Here is a 14,495-nt window from a genome sequence, read left to right on the forward strand (position 1 = left end):
GGGGATTAATGTGGAATTGCAGAGCGGTTTCAAAGTTGAAATATATCATCCGCTCTGGTTTAGTGTTGAGGTATTAAGATTCATTTTTCAGGGGGATGGCATCTTTTGATCAGCACCACAAGTTAAATATGGATATTTTTTTCTTTTATTGGAAAGGGGTGGAGGAATGTCTCTCCCTTATTTAAAGGCTCAGTGTAAGAGATTCAATTAATGACTTCTTATTGTAGAGTTTTATTAGTTTATATGGAGCTGATTTTCCTGCTAGCATGATTAGAGTTCTGTCAGTTCTTTCATCACAGACCCAGCTTTGGGGAGTGCAAACTTGGACTATAATTCAGGAGCCTGCAGCATGGCAAATGGAACCTTAAACATGATCAGAAAAGAAAAAAATCCAACAACCTAACCCCAAAATATAAACTAGTTGTAGGACAGTTCACAGGGGCAAAGATAATTTCACCCTGAGCCCAGTTCTGTTAGGCTTCAAACTTAGTGTGGCTTTTTGAACTGCCCATTCCAGGATGGTAGTTTAAGTGACAAAGAAGCAAGAGTTGCCCAGTTAGAGAAGCAATGAGAGCAAAATGAGAGCAAAAATGCCCTTGCCTGGATGGGTTAGTATGACAGCAGTGGGAATCCATTTCCAAACCAATATAGATAGTATAGCAGGAACTGGGTTGCACTGGTCTGTAGATACAGGCTCTTTCTGGGTAAGCTCAGTGGTAATCAGATTGAGAACAGGGTGGGAGTATTAAACCATTTTAGAGAGCAGAGGGATAAAAATGTTTTTCTGAAGTTCTTCAAATAATTCCCATCCAAATAATGTAGTACTTACAGTGAGGAGGATGTGTGCTGTAACTCTACTTTCCATCCTGAAAGAGATTTGCTGCATAAAACGTTTGGAGCAGGAAATGTGCATTCTGCTTTAAAACCTGCAGTTGAGCAGATCTTAAAAACATAAAGAAACCTCACAGCAAAACATCCCAACAGAATCCCATTGAGGCTGTATGATGATTTCTCTACACATTGTGAAGAACATTAGGAAGGAAACAAACTTATGTTCATTTGCATCTTTCATAACTTTAAAGTATAATTCCATTTTCAGGTTTGCCTTTACAAAATACTTTGATTTTTGTTTGGTATAAATACCCTTAAAATTAAAGACACTGTTCACAGTTCTGAAAAATGGTTTAATATTCTCTTCATACAATAGATCTCAAATCTATTTGATCTGTTTGAGGTCAAACAGTTCTCAAATCAGCCTTGTGATTACATGGACATAGCTTGAAAGGTTTAAGGCTTTCTTTGTCAGTGTTAAGTAGCATCGTCGGGTAGAGGCAAGAACTTATGAAGATAATATTAAAGATTTTAAATTGTGGCTAGACACATTTACCTAGAAATGGCACCTAAGAGGACCACAAAATTACACTTCTATGGTTATAGCAGGAATCTTGTTGCCCTTAGTCATAAGGAGGGATTCCTGCTGTCCTCATTTACCAGGTGCACAGGAAGATGTAAACCAGCACATAGATCCCAGGCTTTTGCTGGCGATGAAGTTTTTTTGAAGCTCTTACCCACACTGAATGTGTCAGTTTGCAGGTTTTTGGGTGGTTATTTGCCATTGTTTTGTCACACAGTACACTTCAGTGTGCATTTATAATGCATTGTTGTTACTCTTCAAGTGGTCCCAATAGCAGCCAAGGACCTGTTACGTGTTGCCTGCAAAGTAAGTGGCAGTACCTTGCAACATTATTTGCTACCCATTGGGGTCAGACAGGTTCACATTTTAAATATAGTGTGAAAGCAAAAGTAAATTAAGGATTTGATACAGAGTAAATGGAATAAGCCCAAGGCTTAGAGGATAGCTAGTCTGTGAGAATGGAGGGCTGTAAAAGAAGAAAGAGTGAAGGATAGCACAAGATCAGGAGAGACAGAGGTCAAGAGGACCACCTGGAATGGAAGCAATGGTGCTTTGAGTAGTTGGCAGATAAACCAGGTCAAGAAGAACTTAATTGCCTGAGATGGGAGTCCCTTCAGGAGCAAGGCACATAAAAAGTTCTTGCAGTGTAGGATTTTCATGGTATGTATCTGTAGGGACCCATATATATATATGCACACACACATCAATTATTAAGGACAAAATATAATATGAAAAATATGTTAATTCATCAATTCCTGTCCCCTCCGTGGGTTCACAGTGCAAGATTATCTGGGGAAATAAACCAGCAGGTGATCAAAGTAGAGTACAGATTTTCTCTGAACCCTAAAGGAAGTTGTGGAGATAAGCTGTTTAATCTTTGTGCAGAGCTCAAACAAATGTGAAATGCTCCTGATAATTACTGGAGTTTGCTTGGTTGTTTTTTAAATATTACAGTGCTTGCAATGAAATCCAGCTTGGGTATGACTCTGAAATCATAATTCCACTGTCTGCTGCACTTGAGTCTCTACAGAGCATATTTGCATTTGTACTTTCTTATAATTGCATTCCCTTTGTTTGTTTCTGAATTGTTTGTTTTCCTGTACTGGGAAAAGGGGGGAAGGAAGCTTATTGCATTTTTATGTATCGCTCCTTTTTGCAATCTTTCACTTATATTTGTCAGCTGCATTTGACTTAAGGAAAGAATTTCTTCTATTTTAGAATATATACTACAAGGAATTAGCATTGTTCCCAGAAGTGTAATGAGTATTTTATACTAAAAGCAGAAGGGAAATCTCCCTGCCACAGAAAGCACCTAAAAGCAGTGAGGAATAGTTTTGGGTGTGAATGGAAGCTTTTGTTCTGTGAGGGGGGATGCTACAATGTCATGATCTGTTTGTCTTTCTGTTCAGCCAGCAATACAGGGATGCACAGAAGGCAAATCACTGACCTATTAGACCAAAGCATTCAGGTTCACTCCCAGTGTTTTGTCATCACCTCTGACAATCGTTACATCCTGGTCTGTGGCTTCTGGGACAAGAGCTTCCGAGTTTATTCGACTGACTCAGGTAACATATTTTTAAGGTACAAGAGTAGCCCAAAAGAGTTCCTATTCATCATCAGTCTACTGTTTCAAGTAGAGAAAGAATGGAGAGGGAGGCAGGGAGGGAGGAGAAACTGGAGGCTGAATTTATTCTTCTATAATAATATTTGTCAAATCTTTTCTTAGCTACTGCTGCTGTGCATTGTATGCTCTCATTTCTGTGGAATGACAGTGAGCTCTTGTTTAGACGTGGCATCACTCTCCCAATCTAAATGACAAACATTCCTGTTCTTACACTGCTGTTTCCACAAGGAAACGAGTTTTTGTGATGCTTTGCATATCAAGGGAATTAATTGTTCTTAGAGTGCTTAAATTCAGCTCTAGTTGGTTTTCAGCACCAGGGAATTGTTTTGGAGGAAATAGGAGCAAGCACCACAGAATAAGAGCGGAAGTGAAGTCTTGAAAACTGGTGAAAGAATACTTCTGAAAGCGTTTGAAAGCTGTTTCTAGAACAGAAAAATTGATGTGGAGCCACTGACTTTTTTTCTATAACATAAACTGATCGATATAATGGGCAGCAGTTAAATTAGTCTGTCAGCTGGCCTGTATCCAAACTGTTGAAGTCATGCATGTGTCATGCTAAATAGAAAAGAATCTTTTGGTGTAAGAGCTACAGGAATTTAAAAGCCATGGGGCCCCAGGAAAAAAAAAATAGGTATGATTCTTTCCCTTTCATTATCTTATAATGGGAATAGCAACTTCACTGCAAGGTACTTCTCTGGGATTAATGACCCGGTATGGTTAATGTGTGTGTGCCATCAAGCTTTCCAGGAGGTTATTAATCCCTGAGGAATATCCTACATGTTTGTCATAATTTCTTAAATATATTAGTTAATAGTGTTTTTCACACTTGGCAAACCAAAATGTTTGAGGAAGCAGGACGGTCTTTAATGAAAATCTGTTAAGACTAGAGCTTGTGCGGTATTTTAGCATATCTGTCATTTTTGCAGTTTAAAGCCTTAAGTATAAAGGAAAAGTTCCATTTACTTCATAGTGACTGCCTGCAATTCATTACACAGACAGTTTGTTAGACCCTTCTCAGCTGAATTTTCTCATTGTCAAAAATAAATGTACATGGGACTGTGAATTTAAAGGAGACCTTCAGAAAAGTTCTCTAGCAGTAATAAATAGTGTATATTGTTGATTTGTAGAATCAAGAGATTCTATAAATGGAATCAAGAACTAATTCTCTTATGTCAAAGGATGTATTTTACTTTACACCTATGGAAGGAACTTGCATGATGTTGGTAGCTGTGTCCTGTATCAATCTGAACTACAAATACCTCATGGACTTCTGTCCTCTGTAAGTCAGATACACCAGGCATCTCATTACTACTGTAGCTAAATATGGTATAAACCAAAGTACAGTTGTCAAAATAGCTGCAGATCTGTCTTCTGCATGTCTCCTGTTTGTCTGCATAGCTGAACACGAGCCAGGGTGTGCCCAAGTGGCAAAGGCGGCCAACAGCATCCTGTCCTGGATCAGTACTTGCATGGGCAGCATGACCAGGGAAGTGATTGTCCCCTGGGCTCCTTTCTGGTGAGGCCACAACTCGAGTTCTGGGTTCAGTTTTGGGCTCCTCACTACAGGAAGGATTGAGGAGCTAGAGCATGTCCAGAGAAGGCAATGAAGCTGGGGAAGGGTTCTGGAGAACAGGGATGGGGAGAAGCAGCTGAGGGAGTTGGGGGTGTTTAGCCTGGAGAAAAAGAGGCTGAGGGGAGACCTTATTGCTCTCTACAGTTCCCAGAAAGGAGGTTGGAGCCAGGTGGGGTTTGGGCTCTTCTCTCTAGTAACAAGTGATAGGACAAGAGGAAACGGCCTCAAGTTGCACCAGGGGAGGTTTTGGTTGGATATTAGAAAACTTCTTCCCTGAACGGGTTCTCAAAGCCTGGCACAGGCTGCCCCGGGAGGTGGTTGAATCCCCATCCCTGGAGGTGTTTCAGAGGCAGAGATGTGGTGTTGAGGGACATGATTTGGCACCAGCCTTGGCAGAGTTAGAGAATGGTTGGGCTCAATGATCTTAAAGGTCTTTTCCAACTGAAAAAATATCCCTGCTTTTGTAGAACTCTATCTTAAATCAAGTGAATTCAGGTGTGGTTAATGCTGCTTCCAATTAAAAGGAGAACACAGTAGTGAAATAGCTGTGCTGAACTTGGCAGAAGAGCAAGGGCAAAAGATGGTGTGGTCAGGAATGCATAATGGCAAGTGGTCACAAGTGTTAAACTCAGTTATATTTTAGGACTTCCACAAATAGGAAACCTTTTTGCTGTTAGATTTTGGGTTTGTTAGGGCTGGTTTAGGGTTTTTTGTTTGTTTGTTTTAAATATGCAATGCTTGTAGCAGAAATCATGGCTTCTCAGCATAGCATGGCAGAAGCACAATAAACCCTTCCTCCAGCAGTGGGAATGATTTCTAGACAATATTTTACTTTCAGTAGTGCAAAGTCTCTAGTGTCATTTTCCTTTTAATTATTCGTAGCACAGCTGTCAAATAAAACATTAACTGGAAAATTTGTTCTGTCAGAAAGAAACATCAGAGTGCCTATGGTAAAGTTTGGTAGTACTGTGTGGAGAGGACAGCTCAATGGAAACCAACAAAAAAGTTGAGGAACTCTTATGAGATTAATGATTTTTATTTTTGTTTACTCCTGTGAAAGAGCCAAAGCTTGCTTCTTGTTATGATGGAATTGATGGAGCCTTGGCTGCACAACAACAAAGTGAAAATGGCAAGGCACTGCAACTCCAGCAACAACCGTCAAACAAATTGCCTTGAAACATGTTTGATTTCTAGAACAGAACCCATAAACAGAGAATATAATTGAAGGAGAAATCCCTATAACTCAGTGATGTTTATGGCATAAACTTGTGTTCTCAAAGTATAAATCACCTCAGGTAGTCGAATACCTTGAGCTCTACAACTGAAAAATTCATCACAGAATTAAATTGTTCTCAAATCTAAACTATGGAATTGACACCTGGAATTTGCAGAGGGAAGCATACACTTGGTGAGATGGTTTTGAGTATTGCCAAATCAGCAGATTTGCATCTTTACTGTTGCTTCCACCTCAATAAACTGACCTCAAACTTGCCTTAAAGGAGAGTCTCATTATGTTTCCTGCCTGTAAACTGAATGTCAATGTATAGAATTAAAAACAGCCATCTGAAATTATTTGCCTTTGAACAAATCTTTGGACTGTAAATATTTTTTGTATGGACTGCATGCAGTACTGTACTTTTAAATACATTTCCACCGTATCAGGAAAAAAAAATACTATTCCCCTCTGTAATTCATAGAATGGCTTGAGTTGGAAGGAGCCTTAAACATCATCCAGTTCCAACCCCCTGCCATGGGCAGGGACACCTCCCACTAGCCCAGGTTGCTTGAGGCCTCACCCACCTGACTTTGAACACTTCCAGGGATGTGACATCCACAGCCTCCCAGGGCAACCTGTTCCAGTGTCTCACCACCCTCACTGTAAGGAATTTCTTCCTAATTTCCAGTGTAAATCTCCCCTCTTCCAGCTTAAAACCTCTCCTTGTGTCACTCCAAGCCCTTGTCAAAGTCACTCCCCAAGTCTCCTGTAGCCTCTTCAGGTACTGGAAGGCTGCTCTAAGGTCTCCTTCTCCAGGCTGAACAGCCTCAGCTCTCTCAGCCTGTCCCCATAGGGGAGGTTCTCCAGACTTCTGATCATCTTCAGGGCCTCCTCTGGATCTGCTCCAGCAGGTCTTCATGTGCTGGGGGCCCCAGAACTGCACACAATACTCCAGGTGGGGTCTCACAGAGCAGAACAGAGAAGGAGAATCCCCTCCCTTGTCCTGCTGGTCAATGCTTTTGATTCTTTTTAGAACCTGCTTTTTAATTAGTAAAATATTTCTGCAGTATTTTACAGTGTATTTCATCTCTGATTCAATCCATTTTACGTGTTTTAGGTAAACTGATGCAGGTAGTATTTGGACACTGGGATGTTGTCACCTGTCTTGCTCGTTCAGAGTCCTATATTGGAGGAAATTGCTACATTCTCTCAGGATCCCGAGATGCTACCTTGCTGCTGTGGTACTGGAATGGCAAAACCAACATCATTGGTGATAACCCAAGAGGTAAGCACAACCAAAACAACCCCCACAGACCTCAGCTAAAAATGGCTTGAGTGAACGCTGTGCCTGACAAATTCCTTCTTTAATACAAATCAAACAATAGCTACCTGGTCAGTTTCTTGGCTTGCAGTCCTGTTAAACATGGAGTTTTAGGGGCCCACAATGACTCCTGCATTTAGTTGTTGCCATTTTGTGGCTTTGTGCAGTGACGGGGCATGCCTTGAAGCCTTTGCTGGGAATTGGAATCTCATGACACTATACATAGGCATAGACATTTATAGTAAAAGGCAGCTTCTCCTTCAAAGAGATGGTAATCTGAGGGGGTTTAATTTTTCCCAGAAATAGTTTGCTATAGACATCTCTGTTCAGGCACTTTTTTTTTTCAAAGAGCTGTTTCTGCTTAGTTCTGATTTTGTCAGGAATGGACAGCACCAGCAGACTTGTTGGGTTTTCAGCCCCTTTACTGCAGCTCTGGCTTCCATCTATTTGTGGGATGCTAGATATTTAAGTTGTCGGGTGGCTTTTTGTATTTGAGGCTTATAATTTTTTTAAATCTCAAAATACACTTTATTTGTGCTTCCAGTGAGCATTATTCATTGGCATTTTAGATCCTCTCAAAGCTGATAATGTTCATCCTGTGGCACTGCACCAAGCCATGATGCCAGAGTAATTTTGACAAAAATACTCTAAAACCATGAGCACATTTTCCCGCCTTGCATAGTACCTGTTGCCCCTGATGTATTACAGCCAGCAGACCAATGTGAGCCCATCCCACTGGGCATCCATTACTCCACCAGTTGTATTTTATCAGGTTTTGTTACTTCAGGAAGCACTGAGCTCTTGATCTCTGGCTGCATATATTCATGTTTAAGGGTGGTTCTTAACTCAGGCTGACAAGCCAGGTGGGCTGTGGCATATGTGATAAATTAGTGTTGGGTTGATATTCTTTATCAAGGACAATTTCCATACTGGACTGTATGGAAAATGTTTTTTCCATTTTTGGTTTAGCAGAAGAAATATGTTACTGAAATACTCAATATTTACATTCCACCATTTAAAACTCTTAAGCTGACTTATTAAAGCAACTACACCTATGCTGTCTCACTGATCATTTTCTCCCTAATAACCCTCAAATACCAATGTAAACCAATTTTGATGAATTTAAACCTAAAAGATATAAAATTCCTACATGGGACACATCTGCTGGAAACTATTTTTATTCTTCACAGAACAGCTTGATTACATTTAGGTCAAGCTTTTTTCCCCCTTCCAAATTAAAACCTGAAATTCAAAAGCTATTTCACCCTGCTCTTTGATCAAATGTAGAGGGTTGTTTTTTTTTTTTCTTTTTAAATTAATTGTTTTTGAAAATGTGGAAGCATGGCAGTATGTCACTTTGGTGCACAGGCCTCTACTGATACAGAAATTTTTCTGTGGACGGCTTCTGACGAAGCTTAGGAATAATTCACAACAGAGCAGAGGAGCTGAAATAGTGCTGTCCTTTAGAATAGCCCTGGCCATTCTCAGTTCACATTAATTAGCATAAGGTACTGTGTAGATGTAAAGTCACTTTGGATAACATTGGGCATTTATTTTTCTCTCCTGGACATGTTTTGGAGAGCTGGGGGAGGTAGGAAGGAGAGGATGTAACCCTCCCCTTGAGACCCATTGAAGCCCATGTGTGATCTGTATCACAACGCTGACGTTTGCATGTTTGGAGGCTCGGATGTAATAGCAAGCTAGCATTTGGGGGTCTGTTCTGCTTCAGGACCTGTGTTCCTGGGTAGGGTGGTCGAACAAGTAGACCTTGCTGGGAGAGGGCCATGTGCTTGCAGAAAAATGTCAGGTTTTGCACTTGTGGGCCTGATGGATCGGTGGTGGAAGGGAGGTGAGAAATAGGGGGTTTAGGGAGGAACGAAGTGTGATGGCTGGAGAAAAGAGATGAGAGGATTCATTTGCATGCAAATGGTGTGCATCACTTTCATATCTCTCTGAGCTTTGAAGCTCAAGTGGCAGCTCTTAGTGTTTGGACTTTTCCTAGTTGAGGGATTGCATTTTACTTTGTAATCACAGAACCATAGAAAGCTGGGCCGGCAGGAGCCTTGGCCGCCTGATCTATTCTCCTTTTCTCAAGGAAGGCTTAACTACACCAAAACCATTCTCCACTGATGTTTGCCTAACCTCCAGTTGAAAGCTCTGGCTTTAGAAGCCGTATGGTGGGCAGTCGTTTCTCAGTGTGCAGTCTGGTATCCAGTTCTCTTCTGCAGCAGCAGCAGCAGCAGCAGTTGCATTCTATCATTTCTTCCTGTTCGTTGTTTGTGCACAGAACAGACTTCTATTTCCTTCTTGCAACAATTCCAGTTATTTGGATAGCCATTTAATAAACCAGATTTAACGAGCCAATCCTCTCTGTCTTTTGCCAGAAGTCATGTTTTTCTAGACCTCTGGATTTTTAGTGTGTGTTCATCTCCTTTTCAGTTGTCTTTCTCAAAGCAGACCCAGCAATGCAGCCAAAGCCTTTGCAATAACAGGCAGAAAACAACCCGGTTTACAGACCAGTACTGCCCACATCCCTGGGGGCTATCTGTTCATTTCAAACCAGCGTGACAGTGTTCAGTCTGTGAGTGCATGAGCCTATATCAATTTCAGTCTTTCCTGAAACACCACAGTCTACTCAGTAGTTGCTCCTCCTCTGTTCAGTTCAGCCTTGTCTTTAAACATTCCAAACTGTATTTTTTCTAGACTTTCTCCAGTTTGTCAAACTCACATTCTTGTTCTGTTTCGCTCTTTGGTTATAACCATACCTAGAAGGTCATCTCTAGCTGTGGCTTAAGTATTAAAAATTGCCATAAAGCTGCTTGCTCCACACACGCTTGTTGCATTCCCTTGCCAACAAACTTCTTTGTAGTTGGAACATTCCATTTTCTCCAATCCTCCTTCTTAATGATCCCTCACCTACACCTACCAGGGGAGGCCAGTGGCATCACTGGAAGCCAATATTGTGTCTTCAAAGTTGTTTGTTTTTTTTCACTGTAATTAGTTTGTTTGGATTTACTTTCTTGGAATGGAGGTTTACAGGGACAAATTTAATTGTCTGAATATTGTTTATGCTTATAAAGTGGTTTATGCTTACACAACAGCAGACATTTCCCTAGTTGTGGTGAAGAGAAAGTGATTTTCTGCTCTTCTTGCACTGTATTCATAGAATACGAAGAGGTTGTTGCTTTCAAAATACCTGCAGGTTTGTTCATAGTTACTTCTCAGTTTTCATATTTGGAAACCCAAAAGGATACCTAATTTAGAAATCTGATTTGCTTAATGAAATTAAGGCTGAGCCAATAACAGTATTCAGTCCTAATGAAATGTGGAGTCCGTGTAGAGCTGCAGTACTACTGCTAACACTACTGTGATCTCTTCTGAGTTACTGCATTGATCTTCCTCACATATGTGAATAAAACAAATTATATTACCTCTTTTATGTCAGCCCATAAAGCCAGGAAATGTTACCCTCTATGTATGGCATTTGCATGGTGAGGATCGTGGCGGGGGTGAGGGACTTTCATTGCATAGCTTTATATTTTTTAGAGGGTACTACATTCAGGTTTGCTGAAGTGTGTTCGAGAAATTAAGTGCTGCAGGTAGCTTTGCTGTGCAGCAGGGCACATGTGGAAATGTAAGCAAGTGATGTCATACTTAAAAATCAGTTATTACTGGATTGGATTGAGATTTAATGGAGAGCATTCACTGAACACTCACGTTATTCCTAACATGGAGAATATCTTCCTCAGTTACAGTTTTTTAAACCACATAATCTCTCCAAAAGATTCAAAATTTAATCCTGTTTCCTGTCTTGCCAAAGAACAGTCTAGTTGCTATCCAAGCTGCTTTTCAAAGAAACTGTATTAAGTTTTATTTTATATTAATAGCTATTAAATATTAATAGCTAAATAAATATTTGAATACCTGAAACAATTTCTGTTAATGAACATTTTATTCATCAACATGGAATGTTAATGTTTATTTTAAAAATAATATGAGACTAAATATAATATTAACTAAAAAAATAAGCAATAATAAACTAAAATACAATCTTATGGTCTTGAGCCTAGAGAAACCATTAGTTTTAATGATCTTAGTAACCACATCAAAGGATAAAATGTCTGTATTTCATTGACTGCTACATATGCATTGTTCAGTGTGAAAATGTAAACTTTTTCTGAGTGCTTGATAGTTAATTATTTAATGCAGGTGATTTAACCTTTGAAAACATGGCCTGAGCAGCACCTCTGTGTTCATTGATTAAGGAGTAATGTTACAGGTAATAGTTGCTTTGTCCTCAGACACACTGATCCTGTACACTTGAACGCCATGAAGGTCTGTGTCCGTTCTTGCCACTGTGCACAGTGAGCAGTCACACTGATTTCAAGCAGATCCTGTCTCTGTTGTTAAACTAGCAGCAAAAAAACCCTCTTTGCCTTCCTCCCCTATCCTCATCTTGAATTTACCTATGTCTTGTACCTATGTCAAGTTTCTGCACGATCTTGGCTTTTTCAATTTCAAAACCTCTGCTTGTAGGGAAGATAAGTTTCCACACTACTAAAGAATGCTTATAGAGTAAATATTTATGTGGGATTTTATTTACTATTTCCTAGAAAAGAAAAAAATAATAAAATTTGGAGGTGGTTTGCATAAGAGCTCCTTTGCTGAATAAATAATTGGCTGTAAAAAAATCTTATCTGTCAGTGTTCCTTTTTGTAGTAGTAGGGATATCAAAATGTCTATAAATCAGTAATCATGTTGGTAACAGAAATTCTGCTGTTATTGTCAGTTTTGGTCAAACTGGGATCTACTATTTCTAGCAAGAATAGCTAAAAATTTGCAGAGCCTCCAAATAGTAAAATATGTTTGGAATTGCTAGAGCTACTAAGACGATAGATGCCGTTAGGAAAAGATAGTGCAGTGCTGAGAGTTAAAAACCAGTCGGTGGTGCTCAACAGCACGTTTGGTTTTAACCTCTGCACGCATTAAATTCTTGTCTGAGTCCTCCTTCCACAGAAGCCAGTAAATAATTCAGTCTGGTTGTAGCACTGTTTAGCTGCAGACACCACCAATATTCTTTGTTTCTCAAAAATGGCTGGACAGAGTGGCAGAAAGGTTCTACAGCAAGCAAGGATCCTGGAGCACCATCTGCTGGCTTTGAGCTGAAAGCTGATCATAAAATCACTAAGGTTGGAAGAGATCGTAAGATCATCAAGTAACAGCTCAGCTACCATGACCACTAAACTATATCCTGAAGTGCCACAGATTGACTAAAGCACTGCTTGGTAAAATACTTAAAATGTAAATATTTGCACATATTTGGTACCAAAAAAAAGAAAAACCAAACCCAAAACCAAACAGAAAACCACCACCACCACCAAAAAAACCCCAAAAGCCAAATAAAAAATGCCCCCAAAGCCAGTAGTATAATTTAAATACTTTTAATTAAAACTATAATGAGAAGATACAATGGGAATTTAAGGTTAACATCTGAACTGAAACAGAAATAGGTCAGATGTGTTGTAAGTACAATTGTAAAAAGGAATGGATTTTTTTTCTAGAGCTTTAGCAAGTGCAATATTACTTTTTTTTTCATATTCCTGTTGGAAGTCAGCTTCAGTAAAATTTATTTGATAGAGAATCAGAACCACAGAACTGTTTCTGTTGGAAAAGACCTCTAAGATCATCAAGTCCAGCTGTCAAGAAGACCCTCAGTGCTTAGAAAAGTATCCGTAACACGTCTTGGAAAGGCTAGCAACCACTAAACGTTCTCCTGTTTGACACAGTGCATTATTTGATGCCACTCTTGAAAGCCTCATGAAGGCTTGATGGACAGAGGCCCTGGTGCTGTAATTGGTCTTACAGTTCCTTATAGCTTCACGGGACACCATTGTGCAGCAAGTATTGCATGGACCTAGAGCCTTTAATGATACAGCTACTAGAGGTCACTGGCATTTGGCATTTCTTTCTTAAACTGTAGCACATTGATACCTCAAAGAGACTGAGGCCTCATTCCTCCAAGTACTCTGTAAGTCATGGTTCTAGCCTCAAAATGTTTCAGCTGAAATAAAGCTGAGGGATAACAGGTGGATGAATTCTGGTGTATCTGGAAATCTGCAATGATGCTGCATAAGCAGTAGAATTGTGTATTTGTTTGGTGCTGAGAAAGCCGTAGGTAGGTATGAGGACATGGTCTTCATTGAAAAGAACTTGCAGCAGCATTCACTGATGGCTCAGAAAGCACTTCCATAGTCATCCTGATGAGCATCCCTGCCCATGGCAGGGGCATTGGAACTAGATGAACTTTAACGTCCCTTCCAATCCAAACCATTCAATGATTCTGTGTAAGTTTGTGTGCTCTAAATATATGGATTGACTAAAAGTACAACCTATTTGCCTAAAAGTGTAACCTGAAATGTTGAGTACAGCCTCTGAATCATCCCTGTTTTCAACTGGCTAAGACTTTCAGTATTTGTCAGTCTAAGTAATTGCAAGTAGCATTGTAGAGCAAGTCCAAAGGCAACAGAGTTTGGATGCTGCTTTTTTGGCAGTATCCAGCTTCAAGTGTCGCTAGAACTGTAGGCCTGAAATTCTCCAGAAGGATAAGGATATTTAGTGCTTCATGATGTAATGCAGACCTTTGAGTTCCAGGAAAAACAACACTATATTTACAGCTTGTGACTAATAGTTGATGTGGTAAAAGGAATTATATTCATATGGTAAATGACTACAAGCTTAATGTGCACCATATGCATAGTGGTGGGATGATGTCCTAATATATCACATTTATTTACCTTGTTTGGTTGCTGGAAAATTAACTGTTCAGTTCAAAGCCTATACCATGTGAGATAAGAGTAATGCAGAGGAGATCATAATTTATAGTCTAGAATAAAATTACCAACTTAAACATTATAAAAATTATTTGGTCAGTATGATGATCCTGACTGGGGGATAGGACATTATTTTGTGTTTCTCTATCTAAATTCTTTTAACACTAGCACCACAGTGATAAGCGTTACTCCACAGAGTGCAAGAATACTATTTGTAGTTAGAATCATGGCCTGCTTCACTGAAAAGGTGTCTCCTTAAAAACAGTGACTTTGAAAAAGACAGGTGAGACACAACATGCTCTGAATTTGCCATCAGTGTTGCCAGTCATATCAGTACTTGAAGGTGGGAAGCATCCGTGCAGTACACTACTGGCTTCACTGGTTTGAAATTAACTTTACAAAAGCAATCAAACAGCTAAAGCTCAAACTTTTATACAAGGGCTCTTATAGAACAGAATTGCTTTGCATTTTTCTTATATTAAGCAACAACAACAACTGAATATAGTATTATAATGGG

At 39.7% G+C, this 14,495-nt stretch overlaps 1 protein-coding gene across 1 annotated transcript in view; it reads left to right on the forward strand.

Moving 5' to 3' along the window:
• Positions 1–14,495, forward strand: part of LRBA (LPS responsive beige-like anchor protein) — a 352,375-nt gene that overhangs the window by 321,213 nt on the left and 16,667 nt on the right. Inside the window, exons 51-52 of the mRNA XM_054392204.1 lie at positions 2,824–2,979; positions 6,945–7,112. Coding sequence (XP_054248179.1) covers positions 2,824–2,979; positions 6,945–7,112 — 324 coding nt within the window. The remainder of the gene's footprint in view (positions 1–2,823; positions 2,980–6,944; positions 7,113–14,495) is intronic.

This window comes from Indicator indicator, chromosome 25 (genome assembly GCF_027791375.1).
Source record: "Indicator indicator isolate 239-I01 chromosome 25, UM_Iind_1.1, whole genome shotgun sequence".
NCBI lineage: Eukaryota > Metazoa > Chordata > Aves > Piciformes > Indicatoridae > Indicator > Indicator indicator.